The sequence below is a fragment of the Pterocles gutturalis genome, unplaced genomic scaffold (assembly GCF_000699245.1).
Source record: "Pterocles gutturalis isolate BGI_N339 unplaced genomic scaffold, ASM69924v1 scaffold53001, whole genome shotgun sequence".
Classification (NCBI taxonomy): Eukaryota; Metazoa; Chordata; class Aves; order Pterocliformes; family Pteroclidae; genus Pterocles; species Pterocles gutturalis.
This window is the reverse complement of record NW_010102517.1, coordinates 1-14,173: the sequence shown is the minus strand read 5'-3', so window position 1 is coordinate 14,173 and position 14,173 is coordinate 1. Positions and strand designations below refer to the sequence as shown.

The following is a 14,173-nucleotide window of genomic DNA, read 5'->3' as shown; positions in this document are numbered from 1 at the left end:
CGGCCCGGAGCAGCGCCTGGGGCGGTCGGTACGTGTCCGGCTGTGGGTGCGGGCGCAGAGCGTTACCTTCCGGGACATGACATGAGGGGTTTTCTGGTGGAAATTGCTTGTTGCTTTTTAACCCCCATCATAACTATTTTATTTTCTCGTTCGCTGGTAACCTGGTTAGCACACGTAAAAGGCATTTAATGTTTTACATAACACTGCAAAGCAGGGAAATGCGCAGGCAGTATTACCCAACTGGTTATATCAGTTTACTTTTTTTTTTTTTTTCCTATTTTTTTCCCTTTGGACTTTATGAGGTAAGAGGATAAATTTTTTTGTCTACAGATTTGTGCAACATTTTCTTGGAGTCTATACTATACTTCTATGGAATGGTTAAAAAAAAATTACTTTAATCATGTGGGGTTTTTGATAGTTTGTAACAATGTCTGGCGTTTGTGAGTGTATCCAATGCTCAGAGTTGCCAAAACAGCCTTTCAGCAGGGCTCTCATCCTGGAAGCAGGAACTGTAACACAGACATAGGTTACAGAATCCCAATTAAGGAAATGAGGCCAGGCAAGGGCACGCTGATCTGTAAGGCACATGGCTGGTTTTGCAAGAGCGAGTGGTCACACCAACTTGTACGTTGGACTGCTTTATGGTAACACTAAAAAGCAGGTCCAAGATGCTGTGCAGGTGACGGGAAGTGAAAAGATGAACTCAAAATGTTTCTGAGGTGTTAAAATGTAACAAGGTAGTGAGAGATTAACAGTAGGACTTCAGTCATGTTTTTGTTAAGAACATCTGAAAGTGATTGTCAAGAAGTAAAGGTACTTTCTTCTAGGCACTGTCAACAATTATCGGCTAAGGTTACCTGTTAGTTTTACTTGAAGTCCAGGCAATTGTAATAGGCTAAGAATCAGATTTTTGTTAAACTTATGAGTGGGTGTATTTCTATAAACTCTGAGTAATATTTTTAGATTTAGATAGAATTTCTAATGTTAATATTCCTTTTTAATTTATCATATGTGACTGAAAGTGACATTGTCACTGTAGTGATACGAAGAATAACCTGACAATGGATTTTTTTCTATGCTTTAACTTATGGTGGAAACTCTCCCAGTCTGTCTTGAAGTGTTTCTGTTGTATTTTGAGAGTCAGGTCAGTGCACTTTGGCAAATGCAGTCATTTTTCATTCACTGAGTTCAGAAATGTGATCTTTTACCATAGCCATTGGGCTGGCATTTTCCCAGTGTGCGGTTTCCCCCACTAGATTTATAGATTTAGTTTTTAAAGTATTTGAGTAAAATTTCTTTCTTATTGCCTGTTAGTGAGATTTATACACAGTACATAGACCTTACCAGTTTCCTGCACTTCTTTCATATACCTCCTGTGTCTCTGTTGTCATGAAACTTTCAGGTCCCAGTGTGCCATCTGCTTCTCGGGGGTCCACTTTCACCAGCTCTTTCAGCCATGCTTATGCATTATGCAACTCAATGGGATTTGAGCTGGATCCTGAAATATGTATCTTCACTTCCATGTCTCCATGCTCCACTAGACTTTTTTTGTTTAGGAAGGCTACTTGAAAATGGGTGCTTTGTTTGTTAACCATTCATCTGTTGCCACTCTTGATTCTTGGATGTGGTAAATGTGAGTGATTCCGTCATTTTCAGAACAACCTGTTGGGATATCATAGGGGTCTTGATTTAAAGGAAATAAACAGCTAATATAGATGGCTTTTAATAACAAAGATTGTTTTCTTGTAAATATCTAGAAAGCAAAGACGCAAGAAAGAAAATCTTTGACTGCAGTTAGATCACAGGTGATTTTTATGTCCTTTCACTTGTTTTGTTTGTTACTCATCACATGTCTAGGCTTGATTTGGAGACCTGATCTAAAGCACAAGGGTTTGGCAAACCTGGACTGGCATCTCTAAATTCTATTTACTTAACCTCAGAAGTCATGTCATATCCCAGTGCAATCACAGGCTTCCTTCTGAACTCTAAATCAAAATGAAAATGGGGTTGGTTTGGCCTGTTGTGTTGGTTGTTTTAATTTTTTTTGTAGTTTGTGGTTTGCTTGTGCTTTGGGGTTTTTTTTTCCTAAAAAGTTTTGTCTCAGAGTTAAGTAGTTCATGTGATGTTCCAACAATTTTGAGCTCGTTCTATGCTCGGAACAAGTTGAATTTGCAGTTGAACTTCTACTTTAGGATTCACAGACTCTGCTCACAAGTGACACAATATCTGATTATCAAATGTGAGTTTGTTCGCTGGATGCTGTTTCATGCTCACTTCTTTGTATGTGTGCGGTGTGATCTGCAGATGAGCAGACCCCAACAGCACTTGTTACACAGCCCTAGTTGTGTTAAACAAGTATTCCACAGACAAGAGCAAATGTTTGAGAAGGCTTTTCAGAATAAGATTGACTACTTTTATTGTTGTGGTTTGATGTATTTTTGATATTTTAAATTGGTTATATCGTAATAGGTCAGCAGACCCAATCAGCCTATTGAGAAACAATTAGGAGAGGATCCCAGTGCAGACTAAGGAATGACCTTCTAGGAGAGTAGATTCAGTGTCTGTTGCGTTACATGATTTTGATCTTTCTTCTGTCTCAGCCATCTTTACTCCATTACGTCACTGATGCTCCTATGGATTTCTCTATCATCCTTCTTCATAACTTAATGATTTATTTATCTGTCTTAGTTACTAAAAGCTCAGAGGTTTTTTAAGTAGGTGTTTGTGAGGATACAGATTTTATCTTTTTGACAAGTCTCCAGATCTCTGGTGTGAAATATATGGAATGTAATTTGGAAAAAAAGGACCTTTTTCCAAATTGGTTTTAGGGACACAGAAGTTCATTTCTCTGCCTCTTCTACATGTTTTCCATGTGTATATGCCAAGATCTAAGAGCCAGACATGTCTTGTGCCCATTCCATAAAATGATGATGGTGTTTTTTACAATGTTTTGAACTCCTTAGTTTTAAGGAGGCTTTCTTGATGTTGGTATTAATTCCCAGCAAATATATATAGGTCCAAATTGGTAAGTTTTCAGGCATTAAATTACTGAGCAAGATAGGCTGAAGATTCTGATAGTAAGGATGTGTGAAAAATCCAGGCGTCTTTAGCGTATACTCTGTGGGCTGTCAGCATTTCCATCTGCCTTAAACTAACATGAATTTTAATTTTGTACAACGTACTGTGTTGCTGCTGAGTGTAAATGAAGTCATGGTGTGAAAAGCTAGGAGTCAGCAGTGCTGAAAGCAATGCATGTTGAAGTACAGCATCTGTGAATACAGAGCTGCCCTTCTGGGACACTGTGCAAAATGATGTAACTGAGTGAAAAAGCTCTGCAAAGATATATTTCACGTGCTGTGATTGAGTCTTTGCTGCAATACCTTTATGAGGCTTGAACATGGTGCTTTCTTGACTGTGCAGTGGGATTGTATGAATGAAAAAAGCTGTTCACCATAACAGCTACAGATACTGAGGTTTTATTTTGCTGTCCTGAACCTGTGCTTCAGCACTGCTACAAAGAGAGAACACTAAAGAAAGCCTTTAATGCTTGTGGGGTAAGTTTGCAAAGAAATTAGCTTCTGACAAATTCAGGTTGCCCTTTTAAAGTGCTTAACTGTGTGTACACTTGCAAAAAGTTCAGATAATCACCTGTTTCTTTCTCACAACCTTATCTAATAATTGTATCCCTGCAGCAGCAACATGATGTCAGAGTTTCATGAAAAGCTCAGTGAAATATTTTAAACGTTTTTGTTTTGATGAATTAGTTTCTGTAACTGCTGAAACTCTCTTAGTTCTTGGATTACAAATCTTGTACTGGTAAAAGTGTTTCTGGAAATGTAAATACCTTGTGCTGAGTCTCAAAATTTTAGGTGCTGTGGAATTGGCATATCAAGGAATTAGACTGTAAAGGTTGTTGCAACTGAAATAAAATCAATGGTGTTCTTCGATAAATATGGTGATGTTAATAAGAGGTGAAAGCATGTAAGTAAAATTAAAGCACATTAAAGTTAAATTTTTAGTCCTTCTGCATTACAACTCGATTAGAAGTGTTTGATAGTTTGAAAGTACTAGAAATGTTTGATGTTCATATCAACATACTGCCGTGATAGCGCTAATATACTGCTGATGAGACAGATCAAGTATTAAGCCACCTTTGCTTGCCATTATTATAATTAATATTCTAAATGAATGAACATTGAATTTAAAACTATGCATTAAGTCAGTCTGTCCAAACTGTGAATTGCTTCATGATGAAATCCTGTTTCAGACTGTACTCACAGTCATAACTTGCCTTGAATTTTTGGAAGAGCATGTATGACCAGATGAGCTCATTCTTCTCATAGAAAATGGCATTTATGAGAAAATATGATGGGTTTGTTTTGTCTGTGGATCTCAGCTGCTTATCAGTAACTTTAAGATACAGGTCACTTATCATCCACGTCATACTACAGGACTTTAAATTAGCTTAGTTTCTAAAAAAAGGTTCCTCTTGGCTATGTTAAACTAAAACCATCAACAATAGGATTCAAGTACTTCTGAGATAAATCACTAACAGCTTGGAACAGGACAAGAATGCAACATTATAATGCCAAGAAGTTGTTTGGTTATGTTTTGTTTTTTTCTTTCTCATTGCTAGGATTCCAACAGGAACATTTTTTTGACCTTGTGTCTGGGTAGTTCTTGAGGATGGCAAGCAAAGGACCCACAACCTCTACATCAACAAAGAACTCCAGTACTGGGGGGACCAGTGGCAGCAGCAGCAGTAATGGTACTGGGGACAGTGCTAATCAGGACAACACTTTTGAATGCAACATCTGTTTAGACACTGCCAAGGATGCAGTTATCAGCTTGTGTGGACATCTCTTCTGGTAAGTACTCAAGCCCCCACAGATAAACCAGAACACTGTATATCTCTGATCACATAAAAGACTGATTTTTTATAATTCTAGATGTCAAATAAAATGTCGTGTATAAAATGAATAAGGACTGTGGTTTTGGTTTTAGGAGTAGTTTGGGTTTGCTCCTCAACTATTTTTCTTTGCTCACATTCCGGTTTCTTGCATCTTAAACTTCCTGTACTTCTGGATTATTTTGTAAAAGCAAACAAACAAGCAGCCCCACATAGACAGTTCAGCGTTCATTGATACTGCTTGGTTGTGTGTGTTATTTTATGTGTGCTATCTGGTCTAGTGTAGAATATCTTATTCAGACCTAAATTCCTTTCCTGTGCATACCTAAACCTGCATCTGAAACAAGGTTCTGGAGGACAAACTGTAGTTTTCACACTTCCTACAAGCTTGCTCTTTTTCCCTTTGAAACCATTAAAAAAAAATAGATACAAGCTTTTACATGTGGGCTGTTGCTCTTTTCCCATGGTATTGCAGTTGTAATACCAACTTTTCAGTTCTTTGATCTGGCTTGGGAATGTATCGCACAAATATAATAAGGACGCAGCATTTCTTATTTGGGTAACTTGGTGTAGAATATACTCTTGAATGGTAAGAAGATATTAAGGATTGACATGGCCAAATGCGGGAGGGGGATGGTTTATTTTACACAGTAGGCTAAATTATGCTCTTTAATAAAGAGAGGTCTAAAAGAGTATTTATTTTCTATGTAGATATATGTAACATCTGAAAATCCAGGTGTTTATTCTAGGAGGAGATGGACAATCACTTGCTGATGGCATGTTAAGATAAAATTAGATTAAATTATTGCACAAAAGGATTAGCAAGAATGGAACCTTAAAAAATAGCATGTATCTTGTCTGAATAGTGTTGTCAAGACCACTTTGAAAGCAGATGGCTGTTTAGCAGCTTTATCTTGTAGCTTGCTTGTTTGTCTTTGACCTTTTTTAAGTTGCCATATTAATTTATTCTTAAGAGTACCTGTGTATAATGGGCATTTCTCTGCCCTGAGCAACTGAGTCTGATCTCAATAGCTGACCTTGCTCTGACTGTCAGGTTGGACTAGAGGCCTCCTGAGGTACTGTCCGGCTTGAATTATTCCATGATTCTCTGAATGTGGCCAATGTTTTACCTAAACAACCCTTGTGTGACTTCTTTGAAGATCCCGAAGTCTCATTACTGACATCTTCCTCGTTTGCATCTTAGTTCAGGGATATCTTTTCATGATATCAGAAAAGGAAATCTGTACAGTAAACACTAAGATTAGTTAAGCCTCTGTATGGGCCTTTGGTACGGATGAGGACCCAGGAATCAAAGGTGATATGCCGAGAATCATGTTTGCAACTTAGTTAGATTGCAAAACCTGGAAAGACCAGTGGAGATCGGTCTTGGGCTGTGCTTTCAAAAAAATATTTTAATGGGAGGTTATGGAACTGGCCCAGCTGGATTCCAGGATTCTGTTGTCTCCAAGCTGTGCTATCTGTGGAACACTTTATACATTTGTTGGATCGAGTTGTTAGTAACTAATTCTATTTTCCTCTCTTTTTCTGCTCTGTGAATGAATTGTCCTGGGAACACTCACAGCTGGCCTTGTTTACACCAGGTAAGACGGGTTTCCTTTTACTTTGTCTTTCATCAGCTCCTGTTACTCAGTAAAGCCCTTGGTTCTCTGGAGTATCCCCCTCTTTTCAAATGCACTTCTTTCTCCCTAGGGCAATCTCAGCTTGCTAATGCAACTTCGTGGGCAACACCTTGCAATCTGCTCTTTCAGCAAAAAGAAAACTTAAATTCTGTTCCACTTGCCTCCCACTTTTGAGTTTCTTAAGCACTGGGCATTCCCAGTTTTGGTAGGAGAATTACCGTAGGCAGTTCACGGGGGTTAAGTTTGCAGGCTTAAGTGCTAAGCGGACTTCTCTTTGCGTATGTGGTGTTTTAATTGTGGTACCATTACAGAAAACAGGTGAAAGGAGGGTATCTGCACTAGCCCTTGGCCTGTGCAGGACTGTTGGTAGTGTTTATTTCTTCATATTTTACTCCAGTGCAGTTCTGAATGTGTACACATCAGCAAGTGGATCATACCAGAACAATAGCCAAAATGTCAACTCTAATTTGGAGAGTACTTAGGGCTTATTAAAATGTTTTGCTCCATGGCTTTCTGAGAAATTGCTGAAGTCTCTCTGCCTGGCTGCAAATGAGGTTTGCATGTTGTTGTTTTAATGGTCTTTTACTAGTTTTCTTTTAATTTCCTTTCTTTTAGTGGCTAGAGACCCGGCCAAACAGACAAGTGTGTCCTGTATGCAAAGCAGGAATCAGTCGAGATAAAGTTATTCCTCTGTATGGAAGAGGTAGCACTGGGCAACAGGATCCCAGGTAAGAAACCTAAATACAGCTATTTTTGTCTGAAAACTAAAGATGAAACTTTAGTTTAAGGTCTTAAGATGAAACTATCAAAGTCCTGGATTCACAATTTGACAAAAGGCAGACAGAACTGACATTTCTGCCAAATATTTCTGGCTTTTTCAGGGCCTGGGTTTGCACACCTTATTTCTTTTTCAGCTGGCAATTTACTTTGATTTGAAATGGGTGTTAATGATCAGTTACAAGTGACAGGTTGCAATGAATGTTATCTGACTGGAAGAGCTTACATAAAGTGTTCACATCCTCAGCTTCTAGCCTTTGCAATGGGACTTTGTTATTCAAAAGTGCAGGATCTTAACTCAGTGCTGTGATGCTGAAGGTTCATAAGCTCAAGGTTCATAAGCTCGGTGCTCTGCTCACTCACACACTACCTCCAGCGCTGCTGCAAGCACAGCCCTGTGAGACCGTGTTCTGTGTTTGTTCTGTCTTATTAGCTAGGCTATTGCAGATCCTGTTGTCATGTATCCTTGCACTTGAGCTAATTTCACAACTTCCTGCAGAGAGAAAACTCCGCCACGACCCCAAGGACAGAGACCTGAACCTGAGAACAGAGGGGTAAGTGAAAAAACAAGCTTGAGCAGATAAGTTGTTTTTATTGATGGTGGTATTTATTCATCCTGGAGGACATGATGTGTGCATGATCCTGTGTGAGGATCCTATAGCTTATATTTCTTCCTCATTGCCAATAGGTTGTTTGTGATTAATTGATAGCTGCGGTGTGGCAGAAAATGCCATCCCTATAGTCTCTTTAGTGTCCCAAAGAATGGGCTTCTTGCATTGTGCTTCATGAAAACAGCGCTGTGTGGCATCACGGGAAATACTTTCATACTTGATCGTTCTGCATATATAACTACAAGGAACACTTCGCTTTGAAAATTCTTTGTGGAAGTATATTTCTGTCTAACTACTCCTGTCATGGAAATATATAATCCAGGTGTGAACTTACTTTTTTGGCGCTGACACCTGCTTCTAGCATTCCTATGGGATGTTACTGTACCATGGCAGTGCAAGCAGGAGAATGTAGGTATCTGCTGGATAGGTGTTAGGTTGAAGAGAGATCTGTGGTTTTGTTGAGGAGATTACATAGAGTGAATGTAAAAAGCAGCTGGCACAGGTTGAGCAGACATGGGGAGCAGCCAGTAGAACAGACCACAGTGCTCTTCAGCATGATAGCAGTGAGCACGACCTGATGAAACAATTGCATATTTCCGTGTAACTCAGCCCAGCGTCCTTGGAGAGTGTTTGTCTACCCCGTGCTTCAAGCAAACAACTCTGCTGGGTGTGATTAAGGCACATTTCTGTATTGAATGTATTGGGAGCTCAGTTGTTCTCTCTCGCTAGGGAGTTGCTTTCTTATTAAATCAGCTGCTATACCTTGTCTGAACCTTTTAGCTGGTGCTGCCAGAGGAGGCAAGTCAGCAGAGTCTGGTATGAAGACACAGCAGTAGTGGTGCTGCCCTCCTGTTTCCTACAGGTGCAGGACCTGCCGTGCAGACTGCTTTGCTGTCCCTGGTAGTTAATGGCAAAATGCTTGAGAAGAGACATAGTCAAAAGACTAACTCCTCAAATCAAGGACCAACCCAGAAATGTCTGGCTTTTATGATATGAATGAAAACATCTTTGTCCTCCCACTGTTTGGGGTGATAGACCAGAGGGCTTTTCAGAATTTGTATCACTCTGTTAATTCTGAGAGAAGAGGACAGTTTGCTGGATTACGGAACATGGCAACTGTGAGCTCTCCACAGTTTTTAAACATGACACAGATACTTAGATTCATACACAGTTGGTTTTCAAATAGTACACTGCTTTTATACAGTAGGATTCATCTCGATTCAGAAGACTTATATTTTGACTTGAGGTGGTACTCTATTCTGGATTGCAGAGGGGGTCAATGTTGCATTGTAACTCGTCCTTTTTTTCCTCTTTCCTTATGTCTTGCATTTCTGCCTTACATGACTTTATCTGCCACCTTAATTAAAGTCCCCCGTTAATATTTATTTTTTTTATACTGTTCTTCTCTGTAATGCCTGATGCATCCTACTGGCAATTTGTCACTTTACTGCATGTTTAAATGGTGCATGCACACGTATCATGAAAATCAATGCAGATAATTTTTCTACAATGCCTTTCTTACAGTTGTATGGCTAATAGCTATTAATACAGAATTATTAATACCAATTCTGTTTGGAATGTCTTAACAATGTAATGTTGATTTTGATATATCGTCAGATACACAGTATTTTAAGTTACAGAAATGCTTCTGTTAATTTGTGGCCTTCAAGCAAGAACTGCAGTTCCTAGTTTTCATTTTCTCAAACTTTTGGGTTACTCTACTAAGTGTGCTACTATGTGAAACACTTTAAAACCAGGAGAACTAAAGAAGTATTTAACAATAGCACGGCAGACTGAAAGTTGACAAGACAGCACAATAATCCTTCAGCTGTAGGAAAGCCAGTGAGAGGGAATGTCTGTGCTTTTACAAAATACTCTGAAATAGGCTTTAAATGACTGGTACCTTTTTTCTCTTCCATTGCTTTGTTCTCTCCAGGGATTCCAGGGCTTTGGGTTTGGCGATGGTGGCTTTCAAATGTCATTCGGAATTGGGGCGTTTCCCTTTGGTATATTTGCAACAGCATTCAACATAAATGATGGGCGACCTCCTCCAGGTACCATGCATCCCGTCTTCTCTGAGAGTCCTGTCACAAACAGATGTTTTACAAACTCCCTTGTAACTTTTGAACAAAGAGACTGCTAAATGACAAAGCTTTCTGAACAGTAAAGGAAATCAGTGTTGTGAATAGAAAGACAAAATGAGGGAAAACACCCAGTAGAGAACATAGCCTATGGCTCACGTTTTGTACGAGTGCTTATATAGGAAGCAAGTTTGTCACTTCCATAGGATTTGCTGAAGGCCCTCCTCAGAGGATGTAAAACTGCAGAGGGACAGTGGCTTTGGATACTTCTCCCCTTTAATTCAAATGTCTCCTCTGGTAATCCAGTGGACTCCCTCTGAAAAATGAGACAAATTGGGCTAGAGTTTCTAATAATAATAAAAAGGGGTCAGTAGGGGTGTATGAAGGAGACGTATATTTTGGAAGCAGCAGGAAAGGACCATTCCCTGAAAGATGAGAAGGAAAAATTTAAACTGGTGCTCTGTACCACAAAATAATGACAGCAAAGATTGTTCCTTTTTCAGAAGTTTATCTCTGAGACAGTAATCTGTATTCCACAAGAAGTAACTTTCTGGTAAAATGATTTCACTGTTTTTAATTAAGAAAAAAATGGTAAAACAGTTGGGTTAGTCCAAGTAGTGGCCTTGCTCTCTAACAATTGAGTAATTGCCGGAAAACCTCCTCCCCATCTGTGCTGTAGACAAACTGAATCTACCTGTTTTGGACAAGAAAACTTACTGCCCAGGATTTTCTGGACTTCCTCTGTGAAAGTGTATGCCTGGCAAATCTTCTTCACCGTGTCATATGGCATGGGAATTATGAGAGCCAGAAACACATTCTTCATGTCACACCTGTGTTGCCAGGGACTTGTGCTGTCCTTGGGTCAAATTAACTTGCCTGTTAACTAGACTTCAGTGTCCACTGAAAATCTGTGTGGAAGTGTGACTGAGCTAGGGAGTATACAGCCGCAATTTAACCAACTCCTTTATCTGCTTTTCATCTGTGGGTTCAATGCAGCAGTTCCAGAAAGGCACAGCTTGAGCTTTAGAGCTCGAGGGCTTTTCATGAGTTCTCTTGATCAAGGCTACACACGCAGCTTTGACCGTTTTGCCATTTCCTTATTCAGAGATGTTTCACCTTGATGGGGAGGAGCGTTCAGGTAGAGGTGGTAAAGTTCCTTCGGATGGAAGCAGTGAACTTAGCTCAGCTGTCACAGTGAGCTAAGCAGTGAACTTGGCTCAGCACTGTCCCCAGAAGTACTCCAGGCAGGTCTGCGTGTACTCCAGCACTTGGAGCTGCCTGCTGCTAGTAGTCATTGAGCAGGTTTACCACGAGTCCTGCTTCAGGGAGCTGATTCTTGTCTTCCTTCTGAACTTCCAGTATGGCTGGCCAGTCTGGGGGTAAGAAATAGGAATAGTTTCTCACCAAGTAGATTCCTTGTGTGTCTTTCAATTTATGAATGTACTATGTTCAGAATATATACAATTCTGGAGAAGACGAAGCAGCTGAACTGTTTTTTTTTGCTTCCTGTTTTCCAGCTGTTCCAGGGACTCCTCAATATGTGGATGAGCAGTTCCTGTCCCGCCTCTTCCTGTTTGTGGCTCTGGTGATAATGTTCTGGCTGTTGATCGCATAATCTTTTCCATTATTCTGTATATTCATGGCCAGTAAGGCCACTGAAACAGTTACAAACTGCATCCCCATCCCATTTTAAACCTCTTGGTGTCTGGTTCTGTAGCTAACTATGGGCTTCAGGAATTGGTGGTACCACAGCACAATGAGGAATCTCGCATTTTGCACCAGAAATGGAAATTAAACATTGGTTAAAAATCATATTTCAGCTCAGCTATCTGTACAACAGGTTGCTGCCACAAACCACGGGCCTAGCTTTGAGCTCTGCTCCTAAAAGGAGCTTTGAAATCCTGTGCCAATCAGTGACACCAGGTTTATGTGAAAGACAGTTACCTCAAGGTAGACTGGGCAGGTAAGGAAGCTTCTGCAGTGTGATCAGTATCTCATGCTTGGCAACCACGATGGATCTGCGAGAGCTGTGGATGTTTTTTAATCCCTTCACATCAACGTCCAGCCTTCTTCAGGAAATCTGCTGCACTGCTGAGACTCTTTGGGCACAGCACGTGATGCAAATGGAACCAGGTTTGGAGACTGGTTTCTTTTCTAGCTCTTATTCCTGGCATGATGGAAAACCCATCCTGAAGCTGTTCTAATGGCTGTTAGAAGAAGGGATACAAACTTATGCTGCAATTTTTTACGGCCTGAATTTGCCGGAGCCAGACACTGGAAGATTCTTTCATTGTGGAGCTGGGTGGGGTTGCGGAACAGTACGACGCACCTGTCTGCCTCACCCAGCCCAGTTCCTCGCTGACAAAACAGTGTTGTCTTCCTTGTTTCTGCGCAGCAGCCTGTGGCTGCTCTCATGGATAATCCCCTCACAACCTTGTCACTGTAGCTACATTTATTTTTCCCAAGGCTTTGAGACTTTCTATGCAAGGTCATGTACTCCAAATAAAATCCTATTACAGATCTGAGATCAGCTTGTTTGGGGAGAGGAACAAAAGACATCTTTATGTGAATTTTGATGTTAAACTTGTCATACTGTAAAATTATACAGGAGGAAAAATGAGATCCTGCCTTTGCTAGCACGTGCCACAGCGGGGAACGTTTGTAAGAGCTTCTCTCTACAGGTGCGTACAGCAGCTCCATGCCGCAGCAGAATCGCTGTAGTGCAAGAGCCTCTGCAGTATCTACCAAAGATATTAATTTGAAGTGCTGGAGGAGACTACAACTGCATATGTGATGAGGGGAAAATATTTCAGAAGGTGAGCACTCTGTAGCCATTCTGGTATCCTGTTGGGTACACAGCTTTAAAGAGTACTCCTGATGTATTTGTGTAGATTCCTTCAGAACAGCAGATACGAGAGATTCCCTAGCAAGATGACAGTTTTCATATTTCTCTGACTAAGCAATTCCATTTTTTCTCTTTTTTTTTTTAGATTATTTTGATTCAGATCACTGATAGTCATAATGATTTCCTGCAAAATGAATATTGTGACTTCCCTGACAATAGACAACTGACAAAACGAATCAATGCACAGAAACTTTATTTCAATAGCTAGGGTTTTTCTAGTGTATGGATGAGGTCCCTGGGCAGGACACCTTCATTAATTGTTGTAGAAGCTTATTTTATGTAATTATAAACTGTTCACTTTTAGTATAAAGACAGGGGATAACTGAAGTTTAACTTGCCTACCTCCAAAATTCCATCTGGCAAGTAGAATGTTGCAAAGCTTCTGCAGTGTCTTGTGACATCTATTCAAATTTATACCTGACTCAATCTCTCAGAATATATTGCTCAACTGTAAATAGTTGAAGTGGTGCTTCAACTTTTGTTGTGTGGCACTTCTGAGAAGCTTACCTTCTGCATATGGTTCTTCTCAAGCGCACAACTTGGTAACAAGGACCCTTCCGAGGAGAAAGGCTGTTTATTGCCTTCTAATAAGCATCTGGCTGTAGTACGATGTCGGAGTTTGTCTTCCTTTCCTTAGCAGGCAGCACCACCTGCTGATGAAAAGGGAAAGTTCCTGTGGTAGTAAAACGGATGGTGTTCCTTCTCTTTTTTGTATTGAGAAACTCGATGCTAAGAGCAGAGGTTATCCAGGGAGGAGTGGGGTATCCCTTTAACGCCTTTTGCCGATAAAGAGGGCAGAAAAGTGACTGTAATAGGTTGAAGAGGTATTGAAACTGATTTAACTAACGCTTATGTTTTAAAATGCAGAATTTTAATTGCTTGGGGTTTTTTTCCATCTATTCGTGAGAGACATAACGGCTTTAGACAGAGGTGACTGCAGAAATATGACTGAGAGTCCTTACTTTCTGGCAATCTAAGAATGCAATAGTCTCCAAGTGTTAACGCTTCTGTTCCTTTTCTTGGTGTGCTTTTGTATCGTACCACCTCCCCACCCCTCCTCGGACTGCACACAGCCCCGATGGCTTGTCTAGTGCATTACCATTACTGTTCACTAATTTTCACTGTTGTGAAAGTGATTTAGAATTAAAAATGGTTTTACATTGACCGGCGTGGCCGCCCTTCCTTTGTGCTTCGCGGACGGGCTGAGGCGAGGCACCCGCCCGGGCCCTACCTCGAAGGTGAGGAGCCTG

The 14,173-nt window shown here is 40.4% G+C and overlaps 1 protein-coding gene across 2 annotated transcripts; it reads left to right on the top strand.

The window, feature by feature from the left end:
* The first annotated feature begins 4,631 nt into the window (after positions 1-4,631).
* On the top strand, positions 4,632-12,230 carry RNF185 (ring finger protein 185). Of its 2 annotated transcripts, XM_010086301.1 has the most exons (6): positions 4,632-4,868; positions 6,492-6,510; positions 7,165-7,277; positions 7,826-7,880; positions 9,874-9,991; positions 11,536-11,827. In XM_010086301.1, the coding sequence occupies exons 1-6, from the start codon at positions 4,687-4,689 to the stop codon at positions 11,631-11,633; spliced, it is 585 nt and encodes a 194-aa protein (XP_010084603.1). In that variant the 5' UTR covers positions 4,632-4,686; the 3' UTR covers positions 11,634-11,827. The 2 variants fall into 2 exon arrangements, with proteins under 2 accessions (XP_010084603.1, XP_010084604.1); XM_010086302.1 differs by lacking the exons at positions 7,165-7,277; positions 7,826-7,880 and having other exon boundaries at positions 4,687-4,868; positions 11,536-12,230.
* The last annotated feature ends 1,943 nt before the right edge of the window (positions 12,231-14,173 follow it).